Source organism: Schistocerca americana, chromosome 4, assembly GCF_021461395.2.
Source record: "Schistocerca americana isolate TAMUIC-IGC-003095 chromosome 4, iqSchAmer2.1, whole genome shotgun sequence".
Lineage (NCBI taxonomy): Eukaryota > Metazoa > Arthropoda > Insecta > Orthoptera > Acrididae > Schistocerca > Schistocerca americana.
In genome coordinates, this window is record NC_060122.1 from 658,043,034 (window position 1) to 658,056,514 (window position 13,481).

General features: G+C 43.9%; 1 protein-coding gene across 3 annotated transcripts in view; it reads right to left on the minus strand.

Annotated features, from left to right (window-relative positions):
• LOC124612981 (major facilitator superfamily domain-containing protein 10) overlaps nucleotides 1-13,481 on the minus strand; it is a 150,114-nt gene that overhangs the window by 17,140 nt on the left and 119,493 nt on the right. For all 3 annotated transcript variants that reach the window (XM_047141518.1, XM_047141517.1, XM_047141516.1), the window contains 2 exons: nucleotides 9,998-10,135; nucleotides 9,444-9,601 (listed from right to left, as the gene is read on the minus strand). In XM_047141518.1, coding sequence (XP_046997474.1) covers nucleotides 9,510-9,601; nucleotides 9,998-10,135 — 230 coding nt within the window. In that variant the 3' untranslated portion in view covers nucleotides 9,444-9,509. The remainder of the gene's footprint in view (nucleotides 1-9,443; nucleotides 9,602-9,997; nucleotides 10,136-13,481) is intronic.

The window sequence follows — 13,481 nt, forward strand, 5'->3', positions numbered from 1 at the left end:
TACACAGACATAACACTGGACAACTCATCATGCCATCCCACCACACAGAAACATGCTGCATTTAGGTTCATGCTACACAGAGTACACTCTCTTGATCTAGAGGGAAACACCCTCAAGAATGATATAGATACAATAAAGAGCATTGCCATAAGCAATGTCTACACAGCTAAAACAACTGACAATTTAGACAGACAAATACACAACAGCAAGATAAGCAAGACAACGAATGACAACACTATGAAAGAAACGAAGATATTCGCCAGTATCCCATACCTGGGCCCCATATCACAAAAAGTAACAGTTTCATTCTCAACTAATAATAAATTAGGAAACTTAATCATCCATAACATAAAATCAAATACACAAACATACAATAACAGTGGCATGTACAAAGTATCATGCCCCAGTTGTCCTGCCTACTATGTACAGAAAACATGCAGAAACTTCAAAACCCGCTTTCAGGAACAGGTAAAAGCTTTCAGGCTCAACCACTTTGAAAAATCAGTCATTGCACAACATATGTTGGAAATGAGATGTCATCAACAATCTAGAAAACAAGTTGGTAGTATTACATATGAAGCCAATGGTAAGACCTTAAATCTGTCAGAACAACTGGAGATATACCTCCACAAAATCAAACAACCAGAATCAATGTTAAATGAACAAACAGAATTCACAACCTAACATAAAACCTTTTCATGACAGGAATAGGCATTTCATCTCATTCAAGAGAACAAATAAAGCATGTATTAGGATGAATTACACCTGAAGATGGACCCACATGGTCTGAAATGCATCGTATACTGAATAAAACACGAAAAATTATGATTGAAGGAATTTTTAAATTCATACCTCGAGTGTATTGAGTACAGTCACGTTTGAAGCTGAAAAATATGGATAAAATTAAATTAAAAGTAATGACAATGTTTGTGAGATATTCTATCTGTTCATCACAACTAGGGAAATCTTGTTCTTTGAAGGTCGCCAGGGAGGAGTATAGCTCCCAGTTAGCCTTAGGAAGATGCCATTTAGGTGTGCACGCAGATGGGGCAGGAGTTAGCAAATGGATAGCACACGGGAAATGGTTGGTCAAGTAGGTGTCAGAAAGAATGGACCACTCAAGATGAGGGGCTAGCTGGGCAGTGCACAAGGTGAGGTCCAAATGGGAATAGGTGTGTGAGGAGTAGGAAAGGTAAGTGGGTGCTCCAGTGTTAAGGCAGAGGATGTTAAGTTGGTTAAGAAGGTCAGCCAAGAGGGCACCTCTCTGGCAGGTCCTGGGAGAACTCCAAAGGGTATGATGTGCATTAAAAGTCACCAAATAGCAAAAATGGGGGAGGTAGCTGTTCAATAAGTTGATGGTACAGACGGAAAAAATCAGGTGGGAAAGGGAAAGGCGAACTGCAACAGCTTGAAGATCGGTAGTCAGGGAGATGGGTTGACTATGAATGTCATCCCATATGAGCAGCATGACATTCCCATGAGAGGGAATGCCAACTTCAGGGGGAAGATTAAAACGAATTGGTAAGAAATGCGAAAGCTCAAAGCAGTCGTGAGGGCGCAATTTCATTTCCTGAAAGACAGAGTATAAGGGGACACTGCGATTCTAAAAGCAGCCGTACATCATCTTTGTGGGACCGAAGGCTGCAAATGTTCCTTTGGAGAACAGTCATGATGAGGAAGAGACATATGGGTGTCACCTCAGCAGCACAGGCAGGAGGATCCTGCTCCATGGGGTCCACAAAAGCATCAGCTTGCTTGTAAGGTCAGTATGTGAAGTTCAATGCTGAAAAATAGTAGTTGGTGTGCACAAGCAACACGGAGGCTGGCCGGACTAAAGTATCACATGGTGACACCTTCGAAGAGGATCTTAGAGGTGGTGAAGGAGAAGATCGTTTGCCTTTGGTGTACTTCTTCGAGCCTTCCTGGTTAGATGAAGTCTCGGATGTTGTTCTGCTGGAGGGACGGAGGAAGTCTCATGGGAGTACTCCTGTCCTTTCCAGCCTACCGGTTGTGTAGCTGGTCGCTTCACCCCTTGAGGTGAGAGTTTGACAGCTTGTTACATAGCTGGACGGGATATGGCAATGCTACTTGACACTGGGCGATTTCACAACCTCAGAGCTGAATCAGAGGTCACATGTCTACGTGGCCATGTCTTTTGTGGAGCGAGGAGTGAGAGGTAACAAGAACAGAACTATGGGTACCAGATGGGAGAACCCAGGGTTTGTGACTAGCCAGTAATTTGTGAGCGACTGGATAAGGCACCTTCACCTTTACCTGAATCTCTCGAACAGCCTGCTCATCAAGATACACTGGATAATCCTGAGAGGAGGCAGCATGGCCGCCATTGCAGTTGATAAATCACGGAGAAGGAGGTGGACAATTGCCCTCATGCGCATCCCTACCACAGGTGATACATTTGGCTGAGTGTCAAGATGTTCTAGTGTTGTTGAAATGATGACACTGGTAGCAGCACATCTGGTTCAGAATGTATAGCCAAAGTGTGGTAATTTCATAGCCTGCTTTGAGCTTGGACAGAAGTACCAAAGGTGAGAAAGAGAGTGCGGGTGGGCACTAAGGAGGAATCTACCTTTTTCATTACACGATGGACGGCAATGACACCCTGATCAGAGAGGTAAGATTGTATTTCAGGTTAAATCGTCAAGAAGCCTGGTGTAAATTACACCATGGGAAGAATTCAAAGTTCTATGGGCCTTAACACGAACAGGGTACACATGGAGAAGCGAGGCAGTAAGCACCAGTTGTGCTTGAGAATCAGAAGTGGTCTCCAACAGCAAAGTGCCATTCCGTAAATGAGAGCAGGATTTCACAGGGCCAGCAATTTCGTCTACACTTTTGTGAATAATAAATGGATTTACTGTGACAAAGGACTGACTGTCTTCAGCACGTGAGACCACGACAACTGTGGTGCAGTGGGAAGGGTCTTTGAATCATCAGCCTCATTGCGTTTTGTAGATGTTGAGTGGGAAGATGATTGACTCATCGTGAGGAAATCCCCCATGACTGCCAGCGTCTCCAATGGCATGCTCCTTCCAACTGGGGGCCGCCTCCACAAGGGGGAGCACCTGCCTTAGGTGATTGTTCACACCTCAGGTCATACCTCCTGAACACCTGACAGAGTGACCAATCGGCAATTTCAGAAGGTTACAGCACAGGCAATCATCCCTCCCTGGGCCTGGCCTGTACCAGGGGTTATGTGAACCCTACCTGTCGATCTGGGGCTGGGAATTACACGTAACCCTGTCACCTGTTACACATCAGACGCGTGGGCCAGCCGTAAGGAGTGCACACGGAGGAAGAAGAAGAAGAAGAAGAAGAAGAAGAAGAAGAAGAAGAAGAGGATCCCAAAATGATGAAGTGGAGGAGTGAGAGGAGAAGGGAAACAAAGAAAGGAAAAGGGAGCGAAAAACAAAGGTGAAACTGTTCCCTCATCAGTGGCAGAATGCAGCACATTCCCAATAATACCCAGACATGTTCCCCAAGGGAGGGTAAAAAGAACAACAAGAGGATAGACATGAACCACGAAAGGGAAAAAGTGGTGCCAAGGCTGGGCTCAGTGGTAGCCAAGTATGAACCTGCCAAAGAGTGGCAAGCCCCCTGGGGAGGTCACGGTGATAGGACAGAGGTCATTCGGCAGCTTCTGCATACAGACACTCAACCAGACTAGTGTAAAAGGTGCTAGTGGCAAAACAGATGCCACAATGGTGGATAGTATTGAGACAGCATAAGAGGGACAGATGTGCAGAGGCATAAATAAAATACCCATGGTCTACATTTGAATGGACAAGGTACCGGAGGGTGGTCTGATGGCACCCCAGGAAATACCATTGAGGACATGTAGAACACTGAGGGACTACATACAGCGGGTTGCCTGGTAAGGTATGTGGAAGGACCAAGAATGTTTCGTATCAATCATGAGCCCCAGGAATTTCGTAGTTTCAATGAATGGAAATGCGACAGGCCCAAGATGTAAGGACGATGGAAGAAATTAATTGCGCTGCCAGAAATTCATACAAATGGTTTTATCAATGGAAAAATGAAATCCATTGTCGATGCTCCATGAGTTAAGACTATCAAGAGGCCACTGAACGAGAAGTGCGTGGAGAACTGCAATAGATGGCAAAATAGTCAACAAAAAGTGAGATGGCAGGAGACAGGCAATTATAGGGTTAATGGCGATAGCAAAGAGGCCAACACTCAAGATGGGACCATGAGGCACACCGTTTCCTTGGATAAAGATGTTCAATGAGGCAGACCCATGCTCAACCTGAAAACTCGGTCTTTTAAAAATTCCTGAAGTAAATGGGGCAGGCAGCCACAGAAGCCCCACGTGTAGAGAGTACGGAGGATACCAACCCTCCAGCAGGCATTGCAGGCGTTCTCCAAATTGAAAAACATGGCCACAGTCTGGGATTTCTGTAGACAACCTTTCATGACATGGGTGGACAAAGTGATGAGATAGTCAACTGCAGAACAGCACGCTCATGATCCACACTGTGCAGCGGTTAGTAATTGGCGAGACTTGAGCCACCATACCAGCTGGGCATGAATCATACGTTCCATCACCTTGTAAACACAGCTGGTGAGAGAAATGGGATGGTAGCTAGAAGGAAGGTGTTTGTCCTTACTGGGCTTAGGTATGGGTATAGTGGCTTCATGCCAGTGTTTGGGATTTGTGGCCTCTGCCCAGATGCAGTTGTAAATATTAAGTAGAAAGTGCTCGCCTGCAAGAAAAAGGTGCTACAACATCGGAATGTGAATAGTGTCTGGCCCTGGGAAGGAGGAATGGGATGAAGTGAGAGCATGATCTAGTTCCCTCATGGTAAAGGCGGTATTGTAGCACTCATGATTCTGAGAAGAGAAGGGTATCACCTGAGACGACTCTACTTGCTTCCAATGCAAGAAGACAATATTATAGTGAGAGGAGCTCGAAATCTCCGTAAAATGGCGGCCCAAGGAGTTGGAGATAGCAACAGGCTCCACAATGATATCATCTGCTATTGTCAGGCCCGAAATTCGGGGATGGATCTTGGTCCCAGAGATCCGTTGCATATTGGCCCACATGATGGAAGAGAGAGTGGAACTGTTAAAAGAACTAGTAAATGAAATCCCACTAGCTCTTTTGCTATTCCGAAGAATGCGACAATACTGTGCACACATTTGCTTATAATGAATGCAGTTTGCCATCATAGGATGATGGTTGAAAATGCGGAGATTTTGTCACAACATGTGAACTGCATTGCTGCACACCTCAGTCTGCCGGGACTGGGACAAGACATGGTAAGGAGGAAGTATAAGGAATGGAACATTCTGCAGTGGTAAGGATAATGTTTGTAAGATATTCCACTGGTCATCACAACTGGGGAATCTTGTTCGTCAAAGGTCACCAGGGAGGAGTAAAGCCTCCCATAGACATTAATAAGCTGCCATTTGGGGGAGGGGGGGGGGGGGGGGTACCTAGGTGGGGTAGGAGTCAGCAAGTGGATAACACACAGGAAATGGTCACTCGAGTATGTGTCAGGGAGAATGGACCACTTGAAACAATGGGCAAGCTGGGCAGTGCAGAAGGCTAAGTCCAAATGTGAACAGGTTTGCAAGGAGTATGGAAGGAATGTGGGCGCTCGGAGTCTGGAAGGAATGTGGGCGCTCGGAGTCTGGAAGGAATGTGGGCGCTCGGAGTCTGGAAGGAATGTGGGCGCTCGGAGTCTGGAAGGAATGTGGGCGCTCGGAGTCTGGAAGGAATGTGGACGCTCGGAGTCTGGAAGGAATGTGGGCGCTCCTGAGTTAAGGTGGAAGAGGTTATTTGATTAAGAAGTCAGCCAAGAGGGCACCTCGCAGGCAGATTCTGGGAGAACCCCAAAGGGGATGGTGTGCACTGAAGTCACCAAGCACCAGAATGGGCTGAGGTAGCTGTCCAATAAGGTGGTGAGGTAGCTGCCCAATAAGCTGGAGGAAGTCTGCCCTCGTGACATCGAATGATGGAGGGATTTAAACGGTACAAAGGGAAAAGGTCAAGTATGGTAGAAAAAGGCAAACTGCAACAGCTAGGAGATGGGTAGTCAGGGAGATGTATTGACTATGAACGTCCTCCTGTATGAGCAGAATGATTCCCCCATGAATTGGAATGCCAACCGGGGGCGGGGGGGGGGGGGGGGGGGGGGTCAAAATGGACCGGGAGGGAATGTGAGAATGCGAAAGCTCAAAGAGGTTGTGAGGATGCATTTTTCTTCTATCTTGAAGTCATGGAATAAGTGGATGCTGTGATTTTGAAAGCAGCTGTAAATCCTCTTTGTTGGATCAAAGGTCATGAACGGAGAGCCATGATGAGGAAAAAATGAAGGGGTGTCACCTTGGCAGCTGCTGAGTGCCAGCTTGCAAAGACTCACGTCTACAGGGCACTGAGGCAGGAGCATCGTGCTCTATGAGGTACATAGAAGCATCGGCTTTCTTCTGCTGTCACCCTGTGGAGTTCAGCACAGAAAATTGTTGGTGGTGTGCAATGGCGACACAGAGGCCAGCCATATCACGTGGTGACACTGTCGAACAGGATTTTTGAGTCGGCAAAGGAGAAGGCTGTTTGCCTTTGTTTGACTTCCTCAGCCTTTGTGGTTAAAAGAGGAAGACTCAGTGTTGGTTGGCTGGAGAGATGCTGGAAGTCTCTACATGAGTATTCCTTCTGTCTTTTCCAGCCTGCCGGTTGTGTAGCTGGTGACTGCCCCATGAGGCGAGAGTTTGATGGCTTGTTACACACCTAGACGAGGAGATGGCAATGCTTTCATGCCACTGGGCAATTGCACAACCTTGGAGCTGAATTTGATGTCACTCATCTGCTTGGCCATGTCCATCATGGAGCAATATGTAGCAAGTACAGTACTGTGAGTGTCAGATGGTAGAATGCAGGGTTTGCAACTAGCCAATAAATAGTGAGCGACCGGGTAAGGTACTTTTCCCATTACCCGAACCTCCTGGCCAGCCCGCTCGTCAAGATAAGTGGGACAACCTCGAAGGAGGCAGCATGGTTGCCATTGCAGTTGATATAGTGAGGAGAAGGAGGCGGACAATTGCCCTCGTGTGCATATCTACCACAGGTTACACATTTGGCCAGGTGTTGACAAGACATTAGAGTGTGGTTGAAATGATGACACTGGTAGCAGTGCATCGTGTTCAGAATGTACGGTTGGACTATGATAACTTCATAGCCTGCTTTGATCTTGGACTGAGGCACCACTCTATCAAAGGTGAGAAAAAGAGCGCTTGTGGGCACTCAGGAGGCATCTACCTTTTTCACCACCTGATGGATGCCAATGACACACTGATCAGAGAGATACGTTTGGATTTAAGCCTTGGTCAGACCGTTGAGCAGCCTAGTCTACATAACATCATGGGAATAATGATTGGTTCATTGTGAGAAAATGCCCCATGATTGCCAGCATCACCAATGGTGCACTGCTTCCAACGGGGGCCCCCTTCACAAGAAGGCACACTCACCTTAGGTGATTGTCCACACCTCATGTCACACCTCTGAACACCTGACAGAGGGACCAATTTGGGAAGATTGCAGCTCAGGCAGTCATCACTCCTTGGGCCTGGCCTGTACCAGGGAGTACATGCCAACCCTACCTGTTGACCTGGGGCTGGGAATTATGCATTACCCAGACACCTGTTATGCATCAGATGCATGGTCCAGCCTTCAGGAGCACACAGAGAAAGAAGAAGAAAGAGGAGTCTCAAATGCCAAAGCAGAGGAAGGATAGGAGAAGGTGAATGAAGAAAGGAAAAAGGAATGAAAAACAGTGGTGAATCTGTTCTTTTGTCAGCTACGAACAATGCGGAATATTCCTATAAGCATCGCAGACATGTTCCCCAAGGGAAGAGAAAAAGAACAGCAAGAGGATAGACATGCACATATGGGAAATGCACAGAAGGGAAATATGCTGCAAAGGCTGTGGCCCTGTGGTAGCCAAGCAGGAACCTGCCAAAGATCGACGAGCCCCCTGGTGGAGAGAAGGCTGGACAGAGCTTGTGCATGTAAATGATGCTTACCTGATAACACCTATTTCTGACAGCTGGTGTTGTTAAAAGGGTACAGGCACAGCTGTGGACAACCCATCCCTGTGACTGTAGAGCTACAGTAACTTTAGGGTCATCTGATGGCTCAAACCCCAATAAAAGCCATAAATAATTTGAGAACACTAATGCTGTGCATCATGGAAAATTTTCTTAATATGTGGGATCAGCTTGCAGGAGTGTAGATTGAGAGTAAACCCTGTAATGAGGTGTACTAGCAGTGAGATTAGTGTTACACTTGACATCAAAGTTCGTATTATGTACTAGCTGAAATGAAAGAATATTTTTATCTTTGCAGTAAAGTAATGCATGGTGTATGAAGAAAGCATAACACAGAAAGCTAATGAGCACAGGCAAAGACAGTATTTCTTGCTAAAAGAAGTTAAGTTGGATGAAATGTAGGTCTTCATTTGATAAAGAAATTTCCAATATATTTTTGGAGCACTGCATTGTAGGGAACAAAAGAGAATCAGTGACTGGGGGCATATGGGAAAGAAAGGAATCTAAGCATTTGAGACATGGTGCTACATTCAAACATTGCAACTTTAATGGGCTGATAAAAAATTAAGAAGTGAGGAAGATAGGGTTAGAACTGGCGTTATGTGTCCTTGGGTCTTGCCACCCACCTGGGCTTAATTTATGTTAATTTCTTTGGTCTCAACATTTCTTTTCAGTAACTAGTCCTTTCTTCATTACTGTTCAGTTTTCTAAATCTTTTATTTTTAGAATTGGTCTATCCCCTTCCTCCTCCCCACCTCTACTACATATGATGCACTTAGCTTTATGCTCTTATTAACTTGTGCACAATGTTCTGTTAGTAATCTCTGTCTTGTGTATTATCCTATTTTCCACCTTCAAACTCTCAGGATTTTTAATCTTGTCCAGTGTGGTCCTGAACATTCAATTTTTTCTTCTCATCCCATCTGGAAAGTCTCCCCTGATCTAGGTGACATTTCCAAACTCTCCCCATTTCTCAAACCTTACCAGTCCTTTCCCTTCACCCTCTTTCTCCGCTTTCATCAGAGGAAGGAGCCCCTGGCTCCAAAAGCTTGCAAATTTGTGCTCCTGCCACTGCTTGGTGGGTAGTTTTTATTTATCCAGTTACATGATTTTGCTGGAGAGACACACAACATCACTGTACCAGTTCTACACTAATTAGTTTGTGCTTTTCAGGGGATTTCGGATAAGGGGGTAGCTAATATTTTGCATGGTAGGCTTAGTTATTACTGCAATCAATCATGCTAATAGGAAAAGAAACTGGAGTTAAGACGATGATGACTACAAGTAACCATCCAAGGTTTCCAGGTAACACACAATATTTAAAAAAAAACTACATTATTATGTCAAATGTTTAATACCTTCCTGAAGATGTGTGTCCATGATGTTGTAGAGGTAAAACTTCTGTTCAGGGATGGAGTTCACAACTAAGTATTGCTTGTCTTAAGTTTCAACCATGGCCACAACAACAAAGTTCCACCCATGATGTACGTGGGTGTTGAACCAATACTCCAATACCCTAAATCAGATAAAAATAAATAAAAACCACATTAATCTAATAGAAACTGTTTCTAAATTCAAGTAAATGTATGTTCGTGCACGAAAATACTTGTTAAATACAATTACTGCATCTTAATGCTGAACAGATGCTAGGGAAGACAACTCTCAAGGAAACTTTGTTCTTCATAAGAATACAAGCAACCTTTCCTTCAGGGCGAGTTGACCACGAATCTTTCAAACTGGAGGTATCTGCATAGTATATACTGTTTACTTCACTATCATTGTTCTTTTTGAGAGTGTTGTATTCCCTGTGCATTTGACATGTATGCTTCTACAGTACTGAAGTTAAATTGTTAACATTAACAGCATATATCTCTGGCTTTACATGCAAAATTTTCTAGCAGTAATACTTTACCTATTGATGCAATTATAGGTCCAACAGCTCTGGCTAACGCTCCTAATGATCTGAAGATGCCCATAACAGTTCCTTTCTGGTCATGAGACCCATATTTTGAGGCTAGTGTCATCATACAAGGGACAACCATTGCTGTGGCTGAAATTAATAGGAATGTGTAAACCAAACAGAAATGAAATGATTGATAGTTTAAAGTACTAGGTACATAAGAAAGACACCAAATGAAAGTAAAAATCGGCACGAGATACAAATGTACGGGGTATTAATGGTAATTGTTTACAACATACCACAGTGATTTACAGGAAGCAGATACTAACAATTTCACAGGGACACTTGTTATCCATGAAGTGGGGGAGACTACCACAAACTGGCCTACAAAACTCACTCAAGCAACAGCACATGTACAAGATTTTTAGTATTCTTGCTATCAACACAAAAATTGTTGGTCCAACAGAAAAAATGAAGAAGACTTTTTTCATAGGAATTTTAATGTAGTTTAATTTTGAACTGAATACATGAATTATTTCCCATGTTCAATTTTTACGTTTTTTTTTTTTTTTTTTTTTTTTCTGGGCTTTTATCATGTCAGACCCTAAGTCATGCACTTAAAATGCGTAAAACTGACATTTGTGTGAGTTTTAATAGAATAAAATGAACAATTAAATTATTCTGTATGTATGGTGCTCTTACTATGTAAGTACTGTGCTTGTAGAGGTTAAGCTGAGATCAAATTGTAAACATAATTAGTTTATGCAAACATGTTTAGAAAAGTCTTTTGTCTTTCAGTACCCTCATGGGAAAGCTTAAATTAATTATGTTAACAGAATAGCTAACTGATCTGAGGCAGTAGCAGCCCAGTCATAGGAGGGAGAGCCATGAACTACCTGACTACTGGGAGACGGGGGGTTCGAGTGTTGGGGTGAGGTTGCATCTGAAGGGGCCACTTCTCTATTCTTTTTCTTGAATAACTCAAACATAAAGCTACTTTAAAATTCCTAAAGAAAATGTCTTGTTCATTTTGTTCATCGGGGCCAATAGCTTGCATGCAGAGAGCAAGCGCCATATTTAACATGTTATAGCACGCAAACTAATTACCATAAGAGTGTCAAACTTGGTAGTATTAATGTCAAGGACATCGGAAAGAGAAATAATGCAGAATCAATTCAACGGAAACACTGTTAATGTGCTGCTACAGTACATCATACCATTACATAACAGTACCATTACTGCTACAAAAGGCACTCAATATGACACCCAACAGAGTCCACAAGAGTCTGAAAGCGCAGGATGATATTCTGCATAGCAGAACGAAGCATGTCCATAGGTATGCTGGCTACCTCTCTTCATATGCTGTGCTTCAGATCAGCAAATGTGTGAATGTTCCCCTAGTAAACCTTGTCATTCAGGTAGCTCCACAACCAGAAATCACAGGAAATGAGATCAGGTGATCTTGCCGGCCAAGCATTTGGAAATGGTCAGCTGATAACTTGATCGCTTCCAAATGTGTTTCAGAGAAGCAGGTGAACTTCAAGAGTTATAAGTGGTGGGGCCCTATCTTGCATGAAAATTGTTGAGTTAATGCATCTTTCTCCTGTAGGCTTGGGATGACATGCTGGAAAAGCATTTCACAGTAATGTTGGCCAGGCACACTGCACATATTTGGTCCTTGAGTGCCAGCCTGTTCAAAAAGACTTTGCCAGTGATGAACATAGCCGTGAAGCCGTATCATACCGTGATGTGTTCACCCTACAATCCACAACTCTGTTTATTGCACCCGCCAGAGAAAAATGAGCTTTGTCTGTCCACAGAATGGTCCAGAGCCAGCCGTAGTCAACTTCAGTTCTTGTGAGAAAGTGGAGAGCAAAGTCAACACGTCTTTGTCCATCCTGTGATGGAAGCTGCTGTACGATATGGATCTTGTAAGGATATCATTTGAGAATGGTTCGAAGCACCTTCCATACAATGGACCACACGATATTCAACTGTGATGACACAGCACGTGCACTGCCTGACAATTGGGAATTGCTTGCAGCCTTGCCTGCCATGGCAACTGCGATTTCATCAACCACCTGTGGTGCAAACAGTCGTCAGCCTCTTCCCGGAGTGCAGCCCAGTTCTCCAGTTGATTCAGATTTCTGCACCATGCGGTGCACAGCACATGGAGGTAGAGGATACTTCCGTAATCCTTTCAGCTGGTGATATTCTCGAAGTGCAGCTGCAGCATTACTGTTGTTTTGATAATAAAGCTTCACAAATAATGCCCTGCTTCTTTTGTCCAAGCTCATGTTGATATGTCAACAAGTGCACTACAACTTTCAGTTGTGTGAGACTGAGTCACAATGACTGATCATGGCATCTGGTGGCCATAGTTGGAACTGGGTGGTGGCACTGTGATGCATGGCAATCATGCACCCCATACTCTGGACATTAATGCTATCAAGTTTGGTAATTAGTTTCCACATTACAACATATTAAATAGGAAAGTTTAATTACAACCATTCGGTACTCTTACAAGGACCATCACTGGCTGAGGAAAGTGTTAATTTGTTGGAAAACAATGTGTTGCTGGTAACGGCTGATAGCATTCTTGGAAATTTTATCTGGTTGAGTTCAGTATACTTCATGGCTGCATGGTTGCTTTGTATTCCAGCTTCCCAAAGCCTGCACTAAACTGTCCTCTGACCCAGCAAACACAGTAGCATGTTTTAACTACACTGGGTGTAAACAGATTTTTTTTTTTCCATGATGTGTTAACCACATCACTATCCTGTTGTAATATTAACACCCATGAAGTCCAGTTCTCCCAGCTGCTATATTCTCCAGTTTTCTCATATTGTATTCACTACCACACTGTGCTCTTAGGAACGTTGTACTGTACCCAGCCTCTGACACTGACGAAGTCTCATCCTTCAGAAGAGTAATGATATGGTTACTAATAGTCTGTTGAAAGTGAGGCATCACTCATCAGGTAAGTTGCTCGACTCAAAGCAAAACAGTCCAGGAATTTCATTTTGCATCCTATACTGCCTTAGAATGAATGAGATGCTTATAGTTATGTGTAAATCACTGTGTCTGACTGTAACGCACATATGCTGGACACAACCTGACGGTCATATGGGGCACACTATTTTACAAAGAAAACACTGCACAATAGCTTTACACTTTGGAAGAGGTGTCCCTAATAATGAAGTTTAAACACTTTAATGGTTTTGATGCTTGTCCATATGGACCCCTTTTGGAACAACAAATTTCAGAAGCTGTATGGGAATACGAACTGCATTTTGTGTAGCTGAGTGAGTACTGTGCCACAACTTATGGGGTAATGAACTATTAATGTGTTGACTGGCATAACATCATCACAGAGGTAAGCTGTTACCAGCCTAAAGTCCAGGCACCATTACACAATAAGGCATATTCAGAGTCAAGAGCACTCTGAGGATGCTGACAAAGTGGAATACAACAGCCAGCACCACTGAAAGCCAGT